The sequence below is a fragment of the Petromyzon marinus genome, chromosome 20, assembly GCF_048934315.1.
Source record: "Petromyzon marinus isolate PM22_M1 ecotype Great Lakes invasive population chromosome 20, UKy_Petmar_22M1.pri1.0, whole genome shotgun sequence".
In the NCBI taxonomy this organism is placed as follows: Eukaryota; Metazoa; Chordata; class Hyperoartia; order Petromyzontiformes; family Petromyzontidae; genus Petromyzon; species Petromyzon marinus.
This window is the reverse complement of record NC_133686.1, coordinates 5,017,706-5,033,238: the sequence shown is the minus strand read 5'-3', so window position 1 is coordinate 5,033,238 and position 15,533 is coordinate 5,017,706. Positions and strand designations below refer to the sequence as shown.

The window sequence follows — 15,533 nt, the reverse complement described above, 5'->3', positions numbered from 1 at the left end:
TTTGTGAGTATGGAGTAACCAGAATCATTCTGCACGTTTTGGTATTTGCGCCGTTGTTTATTGCACAAGGCGATCGCGGAGGCGCTAAGTTTCACGCAGTCTGCGGTCACTGTACAGGATGGGGTGATGTTGCAGTTGACTAGCTTGCAGGTAAATATTTTTTTTTCCATGGCTCTCAACAGGTGTAGAGACAATGGCCTATTGTTTTTAAATGACTTCACAGGACCTTTAAGTTAATACATCTACAGTATTAACCAGAGTGGCCTGCAGGGGATGGATCACGAACCTCTGCAACAAGTGACGAATGTGATATTACAGCCCCATGTGCCAATTAAAGCCAGCAACTGGGAACGTTGCTGGCTTTGATAGGCACTTGGGGCCCATTGTCTTCTCAGAGCTGATGTTTACAGATTGCACTGGGTACTCATATATGACAGTCAGCCTAGGGGAGGTGCCAGAACAAGTTACTACTTGCCACTGATGTTGGCTGTGACTGGATATCGAATTTAAAGTCACCGGGTTTGTAGAAGTATGTTTACCACAGTGCCACTGCTCCCCACTGCTATCTACTGGGTCACCCACACATACAGATGCAGTCAAATGCACTCTTGTAATCGACTGGGCCAGTCAGCCAGTGTTCTCATGGCATCACGAATTGGCCAAACCAATCCAATGGAGTTCCATAATCAAACCTTAGAGCCTGGCTGATCCAGAAACCAGTTGTGAAATCACTCATATGGAACAGAGTGGGACAGTCCAAGCCCACGGAGCCTCATGGCTAATCAGGCATGGAGACACGACCTCAGAACATGTGGCCATTCCTGATCCAGTACTGGACAGTTCTTGGGCCAGCAGTGCCCGGCATCAGTAGTTGTGCAAACAAGGAGTGTGTCTGTCCATCAGTCTGTTGGTGGCTGCACCGATAGAAGAATCACAGGCACCGCCTGCTCCACACCTTCCTCCTGGAAGATGCCATCCTTCACGAGCTTGAAGGAGATGAACACAGCCCCCTCCTGCTGCAGCGTGGTGGAATTTGGTGGCATTGAGCCCGGTGTGATGCCCCCGATGTCTGCGTGGTGCCCGCGGCTTGCCACGAAAAACACAGGCCGATCCACGCCTGCCCGGAACACCTGTCACCGCACGACACAAACACCCCTTGTCCACTGGCACATCTGAGCCGAGCCAGTGCAGGACCCTGCTGGCATGGGTGCTTTTCCGCTAGATATTGTGCTGAGCCATAACCAAACCGTAATACAATGGACCTCAAAAGGCATCTGAATCTGGCCCCTGGGCCAAGCAGGGCCAGCACTTACTGGGGTTATGACGGTGAGATCAGGCAGGTGGCTCCCTCCAGCACACGGGTGGTTGCTCAAGATCACGTCGCCTTCTTTGATATCATCTCCCAGGTTTCTGATCTGAAGTGCAGGGCAAGCCACGAGAACACACCAGCATAGGGAACATACAGGACAATACCACTACAGGTTATGGCATCTTTGCAGACATATCTGTATAAATATCATCATGATCACTGTAGGGACACCCTGCTGATGCCCCTGCAGTGATCCTTTTTTCAATCAGCAGGCCAAAGGGCAACTCACTTTAGTGTCTATATACGAGTCGCTAATTTATTTTTTTACATTTCAGAATAATTCGACGTGCAACATACTTATCGCAGGTTATTTACATTAGCAACCTTTAATGTCTGTATACGAGCCGGTATTTTTTTTCCTTTTTTCCGTCTGGTGTCCGCAGCATCCCTGCTCACACAACGAGAGCACAACCGCTCCCTCAAGCTCTGCTGCCCATTTCTACATCGGCGGATTAAGTCGGGATGTGGCGAGGCCGGCCGTACCTGGTACTGCACCGTCTCCTGCATGGCACCCAGGTGCACGGGGATGTGGGGGGCGTTCGAGACGAGCCCCCCCTCGGGTCCGAAGAGGGCGCACGAGAAGTCCAGGCGCTCCTTGATGTTGGTGGAGATGGCCGTGCGCTGCAGAATGCGTCCCATCTGCTCTGTGGTGGGAATGTAAATTCTCGTGTTATAATAATTTCAGCTTGCAACACGCCACAATGCATTAGTTCAACGCTGACGAGAGAGAACGACTCGAGGAGGCCGGGGTGGGGAGAACCGCAAGCAAGCGGGAAAGACAGCCAGGCAGTGAGCCGGCGACGACAATGTGCCTTGTGAGATTTTTATACCACTTTTCCACTCTCCCACTGTACAACTAAGCTGACCAGGGCTGTCCAAAGATGGAGCACACAGCCCAAGAGGCGCGTGGGGCAGGAAACATGGAAGTGGAGTAACAGGGGTTTAATGATTCACGTTCCCCCTCTCAATTCAACAGATTTTCGCGATTCAGCGTAGCAATTCAATTAAATACATTTTTTGTTACAATACGGTGAATGTAGTGGCCTGTAGCAGATCGAACAGGAGTCATGTAAACACAGTACTGTACGATTCTTTTATCTGCACAATTCAATGCACACATACACTCACATCATCATCCTGTTTTGTAGTACGACTCTTACCCAAATGCTTTGCATATTTTAAACACGTTTTATTCGTAATTTAAAGATATTTTTTAAGAAAAGGTATTTTATCATACAGCGCGTTACTCAGCTACCAAAAACTGTAATTTTCTCTGGATGTTCAAACGTGCCGTGCCTTCGCATGCCATGTGGCTCAAAAAATGCCCAGACGTGACTCTGCACCATCTCGCTTGACCCCGCACGACCCCAAATGATCCCATGTGACCGAATGTGTCCCCCGCAAGACCCCATATGACCCCTGCACGACCGCACGTGACCCCGCATGACCCCGCTCGTGACCCCTGCGTGACCCCACCGGCGATGCTCATGAAACGGTGCGAGAAGATGGAGAGCTGGACAGCGTCGAGGCGCGGCCCCACCGTGCAGGGCGAGGCGCGGCCCACGGCCACACGGACGTCCCCGTGCTCCGTCACGCTCGCTGTGCAGCCCGGCTCCACCAGGACGGTGCTGCGGCCGAGAAAAAAACGCGCGGGGGTTTACAAAAACTAAAAACTTTTTTTCTTATCAGGCAAGGCCCACTGGGCGGCGTAGCTTTTTTTCAGAAGCGACCTGGCTATCACAAATGATAGCGCAACGAAAGTGGCTTATCATCACGTGGCAACGTTTAGCAGCCGAGTAACTCTCAACGCATGTTCATTCTAAATGTGCAGGGAACCATCGAGAAAAAATCCACGCGACCACGGGGAGAGAACACGCAAACTCCAAATATTCAACAGACGTCAAGGGTTGGGATCGAACCCACTACCTCCTCCTTACCAGGCGAGGCAGATAACATCTTACAATCGAACGTGAATTAATTGCGACGTGCGCTTTAGTAGCAAGGGCCCTTTGGCAGATCCTATGAGATTTGCGAAACGCGCAAACCCACTGGCACGCAAGATTGTTAGGTGGCGGCAGTACAGCAAGTGGGTTTGTGAAAACCATCTGTGGGAACCTATGAGCGTTATCCCCTCTTTTGGGTGGGCTTCTCCAGATACCCCCATTTCTTCTGACAAATATGAACATGATTCCTTGTAAAAGGTTTCAGCTTGGTGTTTTAACATCTTGACACCTGTTTTGTTGCCAGAAAAAAGGATAAAACCTACTTTCATATTTTGGTACTGGCAAAGGAGGTCCCATGATGTAAATATGAACATAGTAAATGGGATAGAAAAAAACACCCCAAAGTTAGATCAAGGTGCGCACATGCAATTATTTGCTTAAGCCACTGCTGGCGGAAGGGCCTCCACTCGATAAACCTAAATCTCTTGTGTATTTTGGCCTACCCTTCCATGCTGGCCAGACAGCTTGGAACTATTCATACTATACCACACCACACCGAACTTCCAAACAATGATAGCTGTGGCCTACCCATTTATACTGCCGCTTGGATATGCAAGTCCAGTGTGCGCACCATCACACCATGCCAGCAATGCCACGATTACGGAGGAGACCACAACTGCCGCTTCCACGTGCACCCGAGGGCATGCTAGCTGCCCGCACCTGTTGTTGTCGATGATGATGGCGGGGCCTGTGATAGATTGCTGGCTCATCAGCTCCTCCAGCAGGTACACGCCTGTGTCCAGGTAACCCTCTTCAAAGTAGCAACGCGTCACCTGTACGACACGACCACCAATGAGGGACGCAGCATCACTCGGCGTTAACACAGGAGCGTAGTGGAACACCACACGCAATGCAGCGGACAGGGCTTTAATCGGTCATGTCCATAAAGCTATGGAGGTCGGGATAAGAATGAAAAACACGAGACAGTAAACATGAGATGAAGAAATGATTCTCCGATCATGACCGTGAATCGTAACAATTCACATAATCAGAGGATGAGCTTTTACGTGATTATTCATTATTGTGTGGACCTGCGACAGGGGTCACGGGCGGCAGACGCAACTTGCCTTCCTGAGAGGCGGCGGTTCCTTGCTGGCAGGAAGTTCGGGCTCCATGTGGATGCCACTCTTGCCGACCCCACGCACCCTTACATCGTCCACCACCACCGCACGCCCAGGGATCGTGAAGCCAAACTCCTGCTTGTACCTGCGGCAGGTGATAGACCGCTCTCGAGACGTGGGTGCAAATGCCACCCCCCCCCCACCTCGCCCCCCATTCCCGTCTTGATGTACCTCTCCGATGTGATTTCGGGTTGAAACCCCATGTTGTTGGGCAAGATGTCTCGACATTTCGCTCCACATGCTGAATTTTTTTGAAAACCAAATTGAATTGAAGAAGCTCCCAGCAGCACATGGAGAAAACATGAACTACTATTTGTTTTTTTACCACGTAAGGCCCACTGAGCTATATAGCTCTTTTTCAGAAGTGACCTGGTCATAAATGATAGCCCAATGAAGTGGCTAATCATGTGGAAATGTATTGCGGCCAAATACTCTGAACGCATGTTGATTATAAATGTGGAGGGAAAAACTGGAGGACCCGGAGAAAATATTCCACACGACTACGGGGAGAATGTGCAAACTCCAAATTTTCAGGCATTAGGGTCAGGATCGAACCCACAAACTCCTGTATACCAGGTGAGGTAGTTAACATCTTGCCACCTTGGCACAACCAAAAGCATTGGCCATCATGCCGAACAACACGCGGTACAACAAATAACACTTTGGAGAGTTACACAGCACAACGACGAAAAACCTTAACAGAAATTCTCCGTTTATGCTCCACAAATGTTACATCTCCCACGACCGAGGGCTGCCAATGAAAATGAAGGTCTGATAGTGTACCGTTGCGTGAAGGCCTCAAGAAAGTCTCCGTAGCTACAAGAGGCCTCGTTTCCAGGGAAACCGCAGGCAGAGCACATGATAGCGCAGTCGGTCCGCTCGTAGCGCATGTGCAGGAACACCTCCGTGTGGATCTGGGACCTGAAGAGGGAGCAATACCAGGTTAGCAGTGAATAGAAACACATGCAACATTTTCCCGATCAATGATAAGAAGGCTCAGCAGCCCGGCAATGACAATTCAGAATCAAAATGAATCAGAATCTTTACTTAGACTGGACGAATTCTGGATCGACAGCATGGCTCTAATCCTTGTCTCCAGACGTTTTGAGTTACGAAACTCCCTGGGCTTAGTTCATCCCACTCCATCTCTCCCACCATGGTCTTTTTACGTAGACAAATTTAATTACAAAACCAGCGATTGTAATGTCCTATCGGTTCATTATTTAACAAACATCAGGCCTGCAGTGTTCTTTACAGCATTCAATGGTGCTCATTGCTGGAGGTCCCACTGCAGAAATGCCACGTTCATATGGTGGTAATATATCTCCACAGGACATCTTCCCACTGAATGCTGAAGCCCCATTGATTAGTACCACTTTTACAAACCCCTGAAGAGATTAGCAATCAGGATATTCCAATTATTGTTGGACATCTGTGGCCATAATGCATAAACTACCTCGCCTGGTATGGAGGTTGTGGGTTCGATCCCAACTCTTACACCTGTATATTTAGAGTTTGCGTGTTCTCTCCCCGTGGTCGCGTGGATTTTTATCTCCGGGTCCTCCGGTTGTTCCCTCCACATTTAGAAACACGCATTTATAGAGCATTTGGCTGCTTTACATTTCCACATGATGAAAAGCTGCTTTGTTGAACTACCATTTCCGGCCAGGTCACTTCTGAAAAAGAGCCATCCAGCTCAGTGGGCCTTACCTGGCAAAATAAAAAAGTTTAGTTTAGTTTCATAGTAAATTTACCGGGCGAAGCCCTGAGACCGCAGCTCCTGCACGCAACGCTGATCGAGCGCTGTGATCCTTTCCTCCAAGCGTCGGAAGGCGGGCGGTCCGTACACGAGAGCACTCGGCTCCTGGCACTCGTGCACCACGTCCGCCAGCGCCATGCCGTACGCGGACAGGATGCCAGAATACCTTTGAAGCGGTGTGGGCGAAAGGATGCGGGCGCGCGTGTGCAACGGTAATAACTGGGGAGCACGCTTAACAGGTGAACACGCAGCGTCAGTGAAGCGCAGTTGATGTACAAATATAAACCATTGCAACATTACCAGTGACAATTTACACATCATGACGATCACATGAACCCGAGTGTACTGAAAGTAACAATAATGCCCTTTGTGTGTTCAGCGACGCTGCACTTAAGTCTCTGCATTGGGATATCTGGCCAATTTCATTGATGTTTGGAATGTTGGGAGGAAATGGGAATATCTGAAGAATACCCATGGCTTTGAGGAGGTAGCACCCAAAGCTTTAAACAAAATTCAATCCACTTGCTGTACTGCCATCTGCTGTCCACCTCACAGCCCAGCAGGTTTGAGTTTCTCAAACATGTCTGCGAACCACCCAACCCTCATGCATGTTGAACTTCCTTCGCTATCGTACGTAGCCAACCGTGCTAATCGGAGGTGCGGGTTCGTAAGAGCTACCGAATGTCCCAAGTGTCGCGCCTCTATTTCTGCTGGTGCAGGCCACTGACTTGTGAATGAAGACTGTGCTCATGCCAAGGGCGCGCGCAATGGCACAGGCGTGCTGTCCTCCTGCGCCGCCGAAACATGCCAGCACGTGCTGGGAGGTGTCGTGACCCTTTGCCTAGCACAGCAACAAAGGCCCCCGGGACAACATTGTCGGCACTGGGCACCAGCCACCCAAAGGCAAACATTCAAATGCATTCACAAGGCATGGTGTGATGCTCGAGGTAAACATTCGTTTGGGTTGGTTTTAAGGCGTTTTTCGCTTCAGCAAAGTGTACTGGCTTTAAAGGTTTTGATAAGGAAGCAAATAGTGGGTGTACATGAACAAGTCAAGTCGACTCATTTTTGTTTAACCAAGTGAGAATTGGAGAGACCAGTATAGAGTCTTGTTTGCAAGTGACCTGGGTCAACAAACTGACAAAAGAAAAATAAAGTAAAACAATGAAGCAAACAAATCAGAACAAAATAACGGTCACATGAGAAATCGGAACTATTGCACGAACATAAATCAACGTAAAATAATAAATTCCCCGTAACTCAAGTCCACTCAACAGTTGATTTTTCGACTGATCATTATACAATTACGTAATTTTTTTACATATCACTACAATAGACACTATCCGTTAACAGATTATACATGTCAAATGCAATTGCAAGTGAATTTTATCATGAAGATTCAACAGCTTAGTATCCTATTGTGATTTAGATGCGAGCGCAATCCAGGGCATTTTGGAAGCGATGGAATTCCAGGTGTTTGGGGCATTAACAGAGAATGAGTGAGAACCACGTTTGTTTTTTGTACAATTCTGCCTAGTGCTGTGGGGCGAACCTTGAAGCCACATGGTTCTCGAAACCACTTGTTAAAATAAAATAAAAATAAAACACATTTCTGCATGTGGCGATGAGTTTTCAGGGTCCTTTCAAGAATCAAATATTTATTTTTAACTTTGTGACGAAACAGTCTGTAGTCGCTTGTAGGGGTGATGTGAATCCATGACATAGATGTACAAACAAAAATGACTGTTACATGCGATTCGATGCATGTGTATCGTGAGCATTAGAATCAATATTAATGGGTGATTCGACACATAGCGGCACATTTAACCATCAAACATTGGTGACATCAGGGGCATTGCACCCAACAATGGTTGCAAGCGCCATCTTATCAATGGCAAGCGAAAAACGTGAAAAAATCTCAAGTACAAATTGTCTTTTTTTAATGTAATCCCCGACGGTACCTGTGTGAGTGCCCGGATGGGGCGACACATGGCCTCATTTGCCACTCGAATGAAACCCATGGCCACCTCCTCCACACTCATGTTGTCGGGGGGCGCCTGCGAACTCCCAGACGCCTGTGCAGCCAGGAAGTCGTTCACGCCCGCCGTCATTTTCGCAAATGCGGTCCATGTCTCTTTCTTGCCCAGAGGCTCCGTCTCATCCGGTCCAAAAATTTTGGGGAAGAACTCCGGGAGCAGCCGACCCAGGCACAGGTTTGCGTCGGTCACGGTGAGCGGCCCACCTGGTTTCCAGGGGAACAACAGTTGCCCCTTGTCTGACCAGGCCATGCTGGGGGCCGTGTTGAGTCAGCCCAACATGTAGTTTGCTGCATTGCCCTCTGCTGCCCACACCATAGCCCCGCAGCAGCCTATAACACCTGTTCTTAATGCATGATGGTGTCCCATCGAAACACTATCCAGGCTCAACTCTGCTCAGCGTCTCAAATCTGATTAAACACGGTGCATTATGGGTTATTTGATCATAGCCTTACAAGAAGTAGTTCATTCCAAAATAAATCCTCAATATTCTGCTTTTCAGAAATTTACTGCAGGTAATTGTCAGCGACATTGTGTTACACCTTTCCCAATGGGACACTTTGTAATATGTATTTTTGTTGGATCGTTTCTCGTCGTAGCTTTGCTGACCCGCCCCATACCGTGCATCTGTGAAAAAAGAACTTCATAGCTCATCGGATTCCTCCAGTCTAAATAAAGATTCTGATTCTAATTGCTTTTGTTCCTACATCGGACAATGCTCTCTCACCTTTTTTGTAGCAAGTTGGGCCAGGGTGAGCGCCAGCAGACTCCGGACCAACCACGAACATGCCAGCCCTGGAGGAGCATTTGTCACACATGGCATGTGCACAATGTCCGTGAGCAAGCTGCAGGGTTCATATTTACGAGCTCCATTGACGGAACCATGATTTGCGTTGCCAAAAGAATATGAACACATCAAGCAATATATCCTTTCCACATTTCTATCACCTTCAATCCCAGTGGTGTAGTAGCATGGGTGGCATGGGCCCTGGTGCAAGGAATTATATTGAGGCCCCCCTGTTCAATATCCCTTCTCTCTTCGTGGCTCACCTCCTTGGCCCCTCTGGCCCATGAGCCCCAGTGTAATTTCGCCACCCGCACTCAATAACCATGCCACAGCAAAAGCCTCACTACGTTTTTTTTTATTTCTTCTGTCTGTTTTCAGGTCAATTAAAAATGTAAACGACAAACTGCGTCATCTTTCACTTGGTCATGATCGACGGGGAAAGGTTTACCTTATGCCGCCCGACAATTCAAGTTAAGCAAGTAAAGTTACGCTGCCAAAACAGATGTAGTTTGAACTTCTTTCGCACCGTCCATAGCCCAACAGCGCTAATCGGAGGTGGGGGGGGGGGGAAAGACACCAAAGTCGACACTAAAAGCAGTTATTATATCACACCTGAAGAACAGAATGGAGCCGCCACCCGCTGCCACTGTGTTGATGTCGAGCTGCGGTGCCTGGATCGTCACCCCTGCCGTGGTCGTCTCAAAAACGTGCTCGTACGAGCCGGCAAATCGACTCACGTCCGTCGATGTACCTGCGCAAATACTAGACATGCAACGGCGATGCTAGACACGCAACGATGTGGCTAGCTATGCAACGACGATGCTAGACATGCAACGACGATGCTAGACATGCAACGGCGATGCTAGACATGCAACGATGTGGCTAGCTATGCAACGACGTTGTGAGGCATGCAACGACGATGCTAGGCATGCAACGGCGATGCTAGGCATGCAACGACGTGGCTAGCTATGCAACGACGTTGTGAGGCATGCAACAGTGATGCTAGGCATGCAACGACGATAGTAGGCATGCAACGATGTGGCTAGCTATGCAACGACGTTGTGAGGCATGCAACAGTGATGCTAGGCATCCAACGACGATAGTAGGCATGCAACGATGTGGCTAGGCATGTAATGACGCATCGATTCATCAACTAAAATCTATTCCTAAGCTCACGACACATGCATTAAATAATTCCTTACGAGAATGATATATTTATTATTTATGTAAAGTACTGTATATGCATATATCTCCTGTTACATTTATGGCAATGAAGCAAAACTGTAAACTCAGAACAGAACACCTAGAAATACAAATGATACAGAAATAATGAAACCAAATATGATTATTGAATCAAATTAGCAACCTAACGCATGACAATTGATCAAATCTTATCTTAGATAGCACCTTATTCCAAGGCACCAGGAGATTCATTATTACAAGTCTAACAACTATACTCTGAAAACGCCAAGTTATTCACAGCCAAGTGTATTCCATATACTTGGGCCACTTGCAGGGGCGGAGCAAGGATTTTGACTTTGGGGAGGGCTGACTTCAATGTTCTGAGATATCCAGTGTATGTTTTCCAATGGGCGCCACAAATGTATAAAACAAATTTTATTGGATGTGAACGCGGAGTTTATTAATAGGTCGGAGCCGCTGATGTGGTTAATAAGTTCGAAAGGCTGCCGCTCAAGCAGCCTGCAGGGCAGCACAAGGTGGCAGCCTGCAGCATTTTGCAGCAGCCGGATATCCGGTTATCCCGATTACCGACTCTCCCAGAATTTCAGCGGGGGCTGAGCCCCCCCCCCCAGCCCCCACTGTGGCTCCGCCCCTGGGCACTTGGCAGTACTCAGCCAAATTCACGCGAAATAAAGTTAGCCGTTTACTTTTTGCAACGTCTCAAAACGCGAGATCTTTTTTCTTTCTTAAATCGCATCCGACACGCCGCCGTATTTGCAATTCTATCCGTTCGCGGAAATTCCGAGCACGGCCCTCAACTCGGCCTGATGCTGCCCGAGGGCTCGTGGATGAGCATCCCCTCCCCCCCCATCCCGGGGGCCACGGGTCGTACCGCCCATGTCAAAGCCGATGACGGGCTGGCACTTGTCCGCCGTGCTGGTGGTGACGGCGTAGCCCACCACGCCGCCCGCTGGGCCGGACAGGATGGCGCGCGACCCGTTAAATCTCCCCATCGGGGTGAGCCCGCCATCCGACTGCATGAACAGCACCCGCACGTCCTGCAGAGAGCATTGGCGGTGACGGCCGGCCATTGGGTAAATTTATTTTGGCGACGGACGGAAGACCACGGATGTGGGAGGGGGGGGGGATGCGTACAGAGGGTGGAGAAGAGGGGACGGATAGAAAGTGTGACTGACAAGGACGTCGGTAAACAATTTGGTTGGTACGAAGTATTGTCGACAAAGCGAGGGAAGCAAGACGGTGATGGTTTTTTTCCCTGTGATGCAGAGTGAGGAGGGGAAACATCATAAACAAAGTCATTCAGAGAGAGATTCGAGGAAGACCGAAGATGAGATGGAAGCATTAACATAAACAGGGACAAGAAAGTGGCTTTGGCGACAAAGGGGGAGGTGCGCGCCGCCAACTCCATAGCCATGCGGGAACGGCGACCATGAGAGAGAGCAGAGTCATCGCATCACTGCAGCGCAAGATTTAAAAACAGAACTTAAATTACATGAAGATGGATCATAGCTCTTGATATTAAGCATAGTTCAAAAGCGCTTAAGTTAATAGTAGCCAAGTAAGCCAAGGAATATTTCTTAATAAGAAGAAAGACACAATGTACGAAGAGCACCATTGCCAAAAAAGACTACCTCCAAATGCATTATTTATTCTTGAGACATTAGAAAATTAAAGCAGGACCTAAATTACATGGATGTAAGTGTGGACAAGGGACACTGAGAAAGAAAAATGAGGAACACACGAATTGGGGAATAAATGCAAGTTCGAGAACATCGTGATTGTTAATAAACCTAAGTGGGCCTGGGCAGGAAACACTTCGCTGGACGGGATAACGACCGGTAGTCGCAACCACGCAATGCAAAACAAATAATAATTGTGCCATTCGTAATGAACTACCATCACAATATAATTGGAATTACATTGTGATGATGATAGGCATGCAACGCTGATGCTTGGTATGTAATAATGTTAGGCCTGCAACGATGATGTTAGGTATGTAATGTTAGGCCTGCAACGATGTTAGGTATGTAATAATGTTAGGCCTGCAACGATGATGTTAGGTATGTAACGATGCATCGACGCATCAATTTGTGCTGTACTTGTATAAGTTTGGTGGCAGCCAAAGAAGGCAACAAGGCTGGGAGTACGTGCAACATGAGAGGTGGAGCGATGTGCAGGAGGCGGCTGCATTGTCGCCATCTCTCGTGTACCACGTGTACCATGAGAGATGGCGACGGCTCGGGTGAAGCTTTCCTCCAACAATGGACATCTCATAGCTGCTGATCAGACTCGGAATATTTATTTATTCTGAAGGAATCCGATGATCCGTAACGGCTCTTTTTTCAACAGATGTCCAGTAGATGAAATGTGGATGCCAGCAGATTAACGTAACGGGCCACCCAGACACCCGCCACCTGACAGGAACGCCGTCACCCGTGCAACAGGCGCTCACCTGCAGCTCGTTGCGAAATCCGGCGGTGAAGCCGCACAGGTACTTCTGAATGCACGGAGTTAGGTAGGCGTCCGCGCAAGCCGTGTAGCCGCGCGGCACCACCCGCACCATGGGCATGATGTCCGACGACAGGGACACGTGCCGGAACCCCATGCGGCGTGCCAGCTCGCCCACGCTCCGCTCGTGTCCCGCCCACCTGGACGCCACCATGAGGCTCTGCGTTTGCTTTGGCACTGGCTCGCACACTGGTACCAAACTCGTACGTGTACGGCTCTCCGGTGTGTGTTATTTGGTGGGTTGTACAGCGTGCGATGCGTCGGAAGATTATGGCGACCATCATGCGGTACAACCTGAAAACGCATCGGAGAACTATACAGCACAACCCAACTAAACCTAGGCATTTATTTACCCTGGTGGATAAGAGCCTCTCCACTCCATGCTGGACGCGGGGGTTATCGGAGCGTGTTGGTCATGTTGGTGAAGGCAGGAAGCATAGACGTGGGAGTAAGAAGTTTAGTACAATGGATTTGGCTGCACTGCGCTCTGCTGATTACCACATAGTAAAGCCTACGGAGTCAGCCATCCAAACACTAATGCAAGCTCAACCCTGCTTAACATCGGAGATCTGACATTCTGCCTTGTTTGGCTCGAGGCAGTGCCAGGGGTTCACATTTGTCACCAAATATTGTCTGGGTCATTGGCAGACTGGATTAGGTACTTGACTCACAGCCACAGTTATTTTAAGAATTGTTATTGGATGTGGTGTGCCAAGTATGAAAACATATTCCAGGTCGCTTATAGACAGAACTGGCTGCATATAGGCACTGGACAATACACATCTTACAGTAGCTGTGCTACTTTGAATGCAAACAACTCTCACACACCCTGGATGACCTGACGATGGAAGTCACCCACGTGATAAGGGACACGCAGACAGGGGAATTGATTCTTGTATCTCAGAACCCGACCTGGGGTCAATTACAATTATAAATGTATCTTGTGTAATGAAATCCAATAACAATGTAATTACAAGTGGAATGTCATCTAACGATGCTGCCGTAATTGTAATTATATTTGGCCCCAGGTCTGCTCAGAACATGTGTCTATGTTTTGATTTAAAGCTTTTGTGACTGCAGGGATTCATATTATTGATTCTTTCGGTAAAGTCACGTAGAAGGGAAACAATAAAACAATAAACAAAAATATAAAACAATAAAATTCTCACGACGTTTCGACTGCAACACAAGCAATCATCATCAGGTGTGAAAACCACAGCAAGAAAATTTGAAAAAAGTGGCGTTTTTTTTAACGTTAGCACCACGGAAAGCGATTTGGCAGTTATTCAGATGGACGAGTTAATCTATGTTCGGAAAAGAGGAGGGGGTAGACGAAAATAATGGATGCGGTCTGAAAGCCACCGTAAGCGTGAACAATCAATTAAGACCCGAAATGGTTTATCAAATCCTTCCAATGATTGCTAAGCCAGAATCCATCTTCTCGGTTGAAATTGTCTATGTGTTTGTATATGTGGATAGCCTCATGAACGAATCTCTCATGGTAGCCAGATGGCTTGCAGAGAACCTCTGTCTTGGAGAAGTCAATGTCATGTGAGCCTACTGAATTATAACAGTGATCTGCCACGGCCGAGGTGTTGGTCCTACCGTGTTTTAGGTCTGCTTTGTGTTCACGAATGCGGTCCGAGACATGACGTTTGGTTTCTCCAATGTAACTACTACCACAGAGGCAACTTAGTTTGTAGACGCCAGGGTACTGTATGTCCGGAATCACATATTTTACAGACGGAAGCAGATCACGAAATTTTATGTAATGTGTTGAATCGGACCTGGATCTTGTGTTTATTCAAGATTTTGGAGATCTTTTTTGTGATCCCCGCAATGTAGGGTAAAGTGATGGTATTGAATGGCTCCGCAAGAGGGTCCTTCTTCATGGTTGGAGTGATAGCTTTGCGGATTGTGTAGTCGGAGTAACCAATCCGCAAAGCTATCACTCCAACCATGAAGAAGGACCCTCTTCAGGAGCCATTCAAAACCATCACTTCACCCTACATTGCGGGGATCACAAAAAAGATCTCCAAAATTTTGAATAAACACAAGATCCAGGTCCGATTCAACACATTACATAAAATCCGTGATCTGCTTCCGTGTGTAAAAGATGTGATTCCGGACATACAGTACCCTGGCGTCTACAAACTAAGTTGCCTCTGTGGTAGTAGTTACATTGGAGAAACCAAACGACATGTCTCGGACCGCATCCGTGAACACAAAGCAGACCTAAAACACGGTAAGACCAACACCTCGGCCGTGGCAGACCACTGTTATAATTCAGTAGGCTCACATGACATTGACTTCTCCAAGACAGAGGTTCTCTGCAAGCCATCTGGCTACCATGAGAGATTCGTTCATGAGGCTATCCACATATACAAACACATAGACAATTTCAACCGAGAAGATGGATTCTGGCTTAGCAATCATTGGAAAGATTTGATAAACCATTTCGGGTCTTAATTGATTGTTCACGCTTACGGTGGCTTTCAGACCGCATCAATTATTTTCATCTCCCCCCTCCTCTTTTCCGAACATAGATGGACTCGTCCATCTGAAAAACTACCAAATCGCTCTCTGTGGTGCTAATGTTAAAAAAACGCCACTTTTTTCAAAATTTCTTGCTGTGGTTTTTACACCTGATGATGATTGCGTGTGTTGCAATCGAAACGTCGTGATAATTTTATTGCTTTATATATTTTTTATTGTTTTGTTTCCCTTCTACGTGACTTTACCGAAAA

At 47.9% G+C, this 15,533-nt stretch overlaps 1 protein-coding gene across 2 annotated transcripts in view; it reads right to left on the bottom strand.

Annotated features, from left to right (window-relative positions):
• OPLAH (5-oxoprolinase, ATP-hydrolysing) overlaps window positions 1–15,533 on the bottom strand; it is a 38,200-nt gene that overhangs the window by 15,052 nt on the left and 7,615 nt on the right. For both annotated transcript variants that reach the window (XM_032957712.2, XM_032957713.2), the window contains exons 6-19: window positions 12,731–12,926; window positions 11,150–11,315; window positions 9,688–9,826; window positions 9,016–9,083; window positions 8,214–8,494; window positions 6,981–7,093; window positions 6,248–6,418; window positions 5,277–5,414; window positions 4,440–4,578; window positions 4,033–4,145; window positions 2,846–2,997; window positions 1,853–2,013; window positions 1,314–1,415; window positions 956–1,130 (exon numbers count right to left, since the gene is read on the bottom strand). In XM_032957712.2, coding sequence (XP_032813603.2) covers window positions 956–1,130; window positions 1,314–1,415; window positions 1,853–2,013; window positions 2,846–2,997; window positions 4,033–4,145; window positions 4,440–4,578; window positions 5,277–5,414; window positions 6,248–6,418; window positions 6,981–7,093; window positions 8,214–8,494; window positions 9,016–9,083; window positions 9,688–9,826; window positions 11,150–11,315; window positions 12,731–12,926 — 2,114 coding nt within the window. The remainder of the gene's footprint in view (window positions 1–955; window positions 1,131–1,313; window positions 1,416–1,852; window positions 2,014–2,845; window positions 2,998–4,032; window positions 4,146–4,439; window positions 4,579–5,276; window positions 5,415–6,247; window positions 6,419–6,980; window positions 7,094–8,213; window positions 8,495–9,015; window positions 9,084–9,687; window positions 9,827–11,149; window positions 11,316–12,730; window positions 12,927–15,533) is intronic.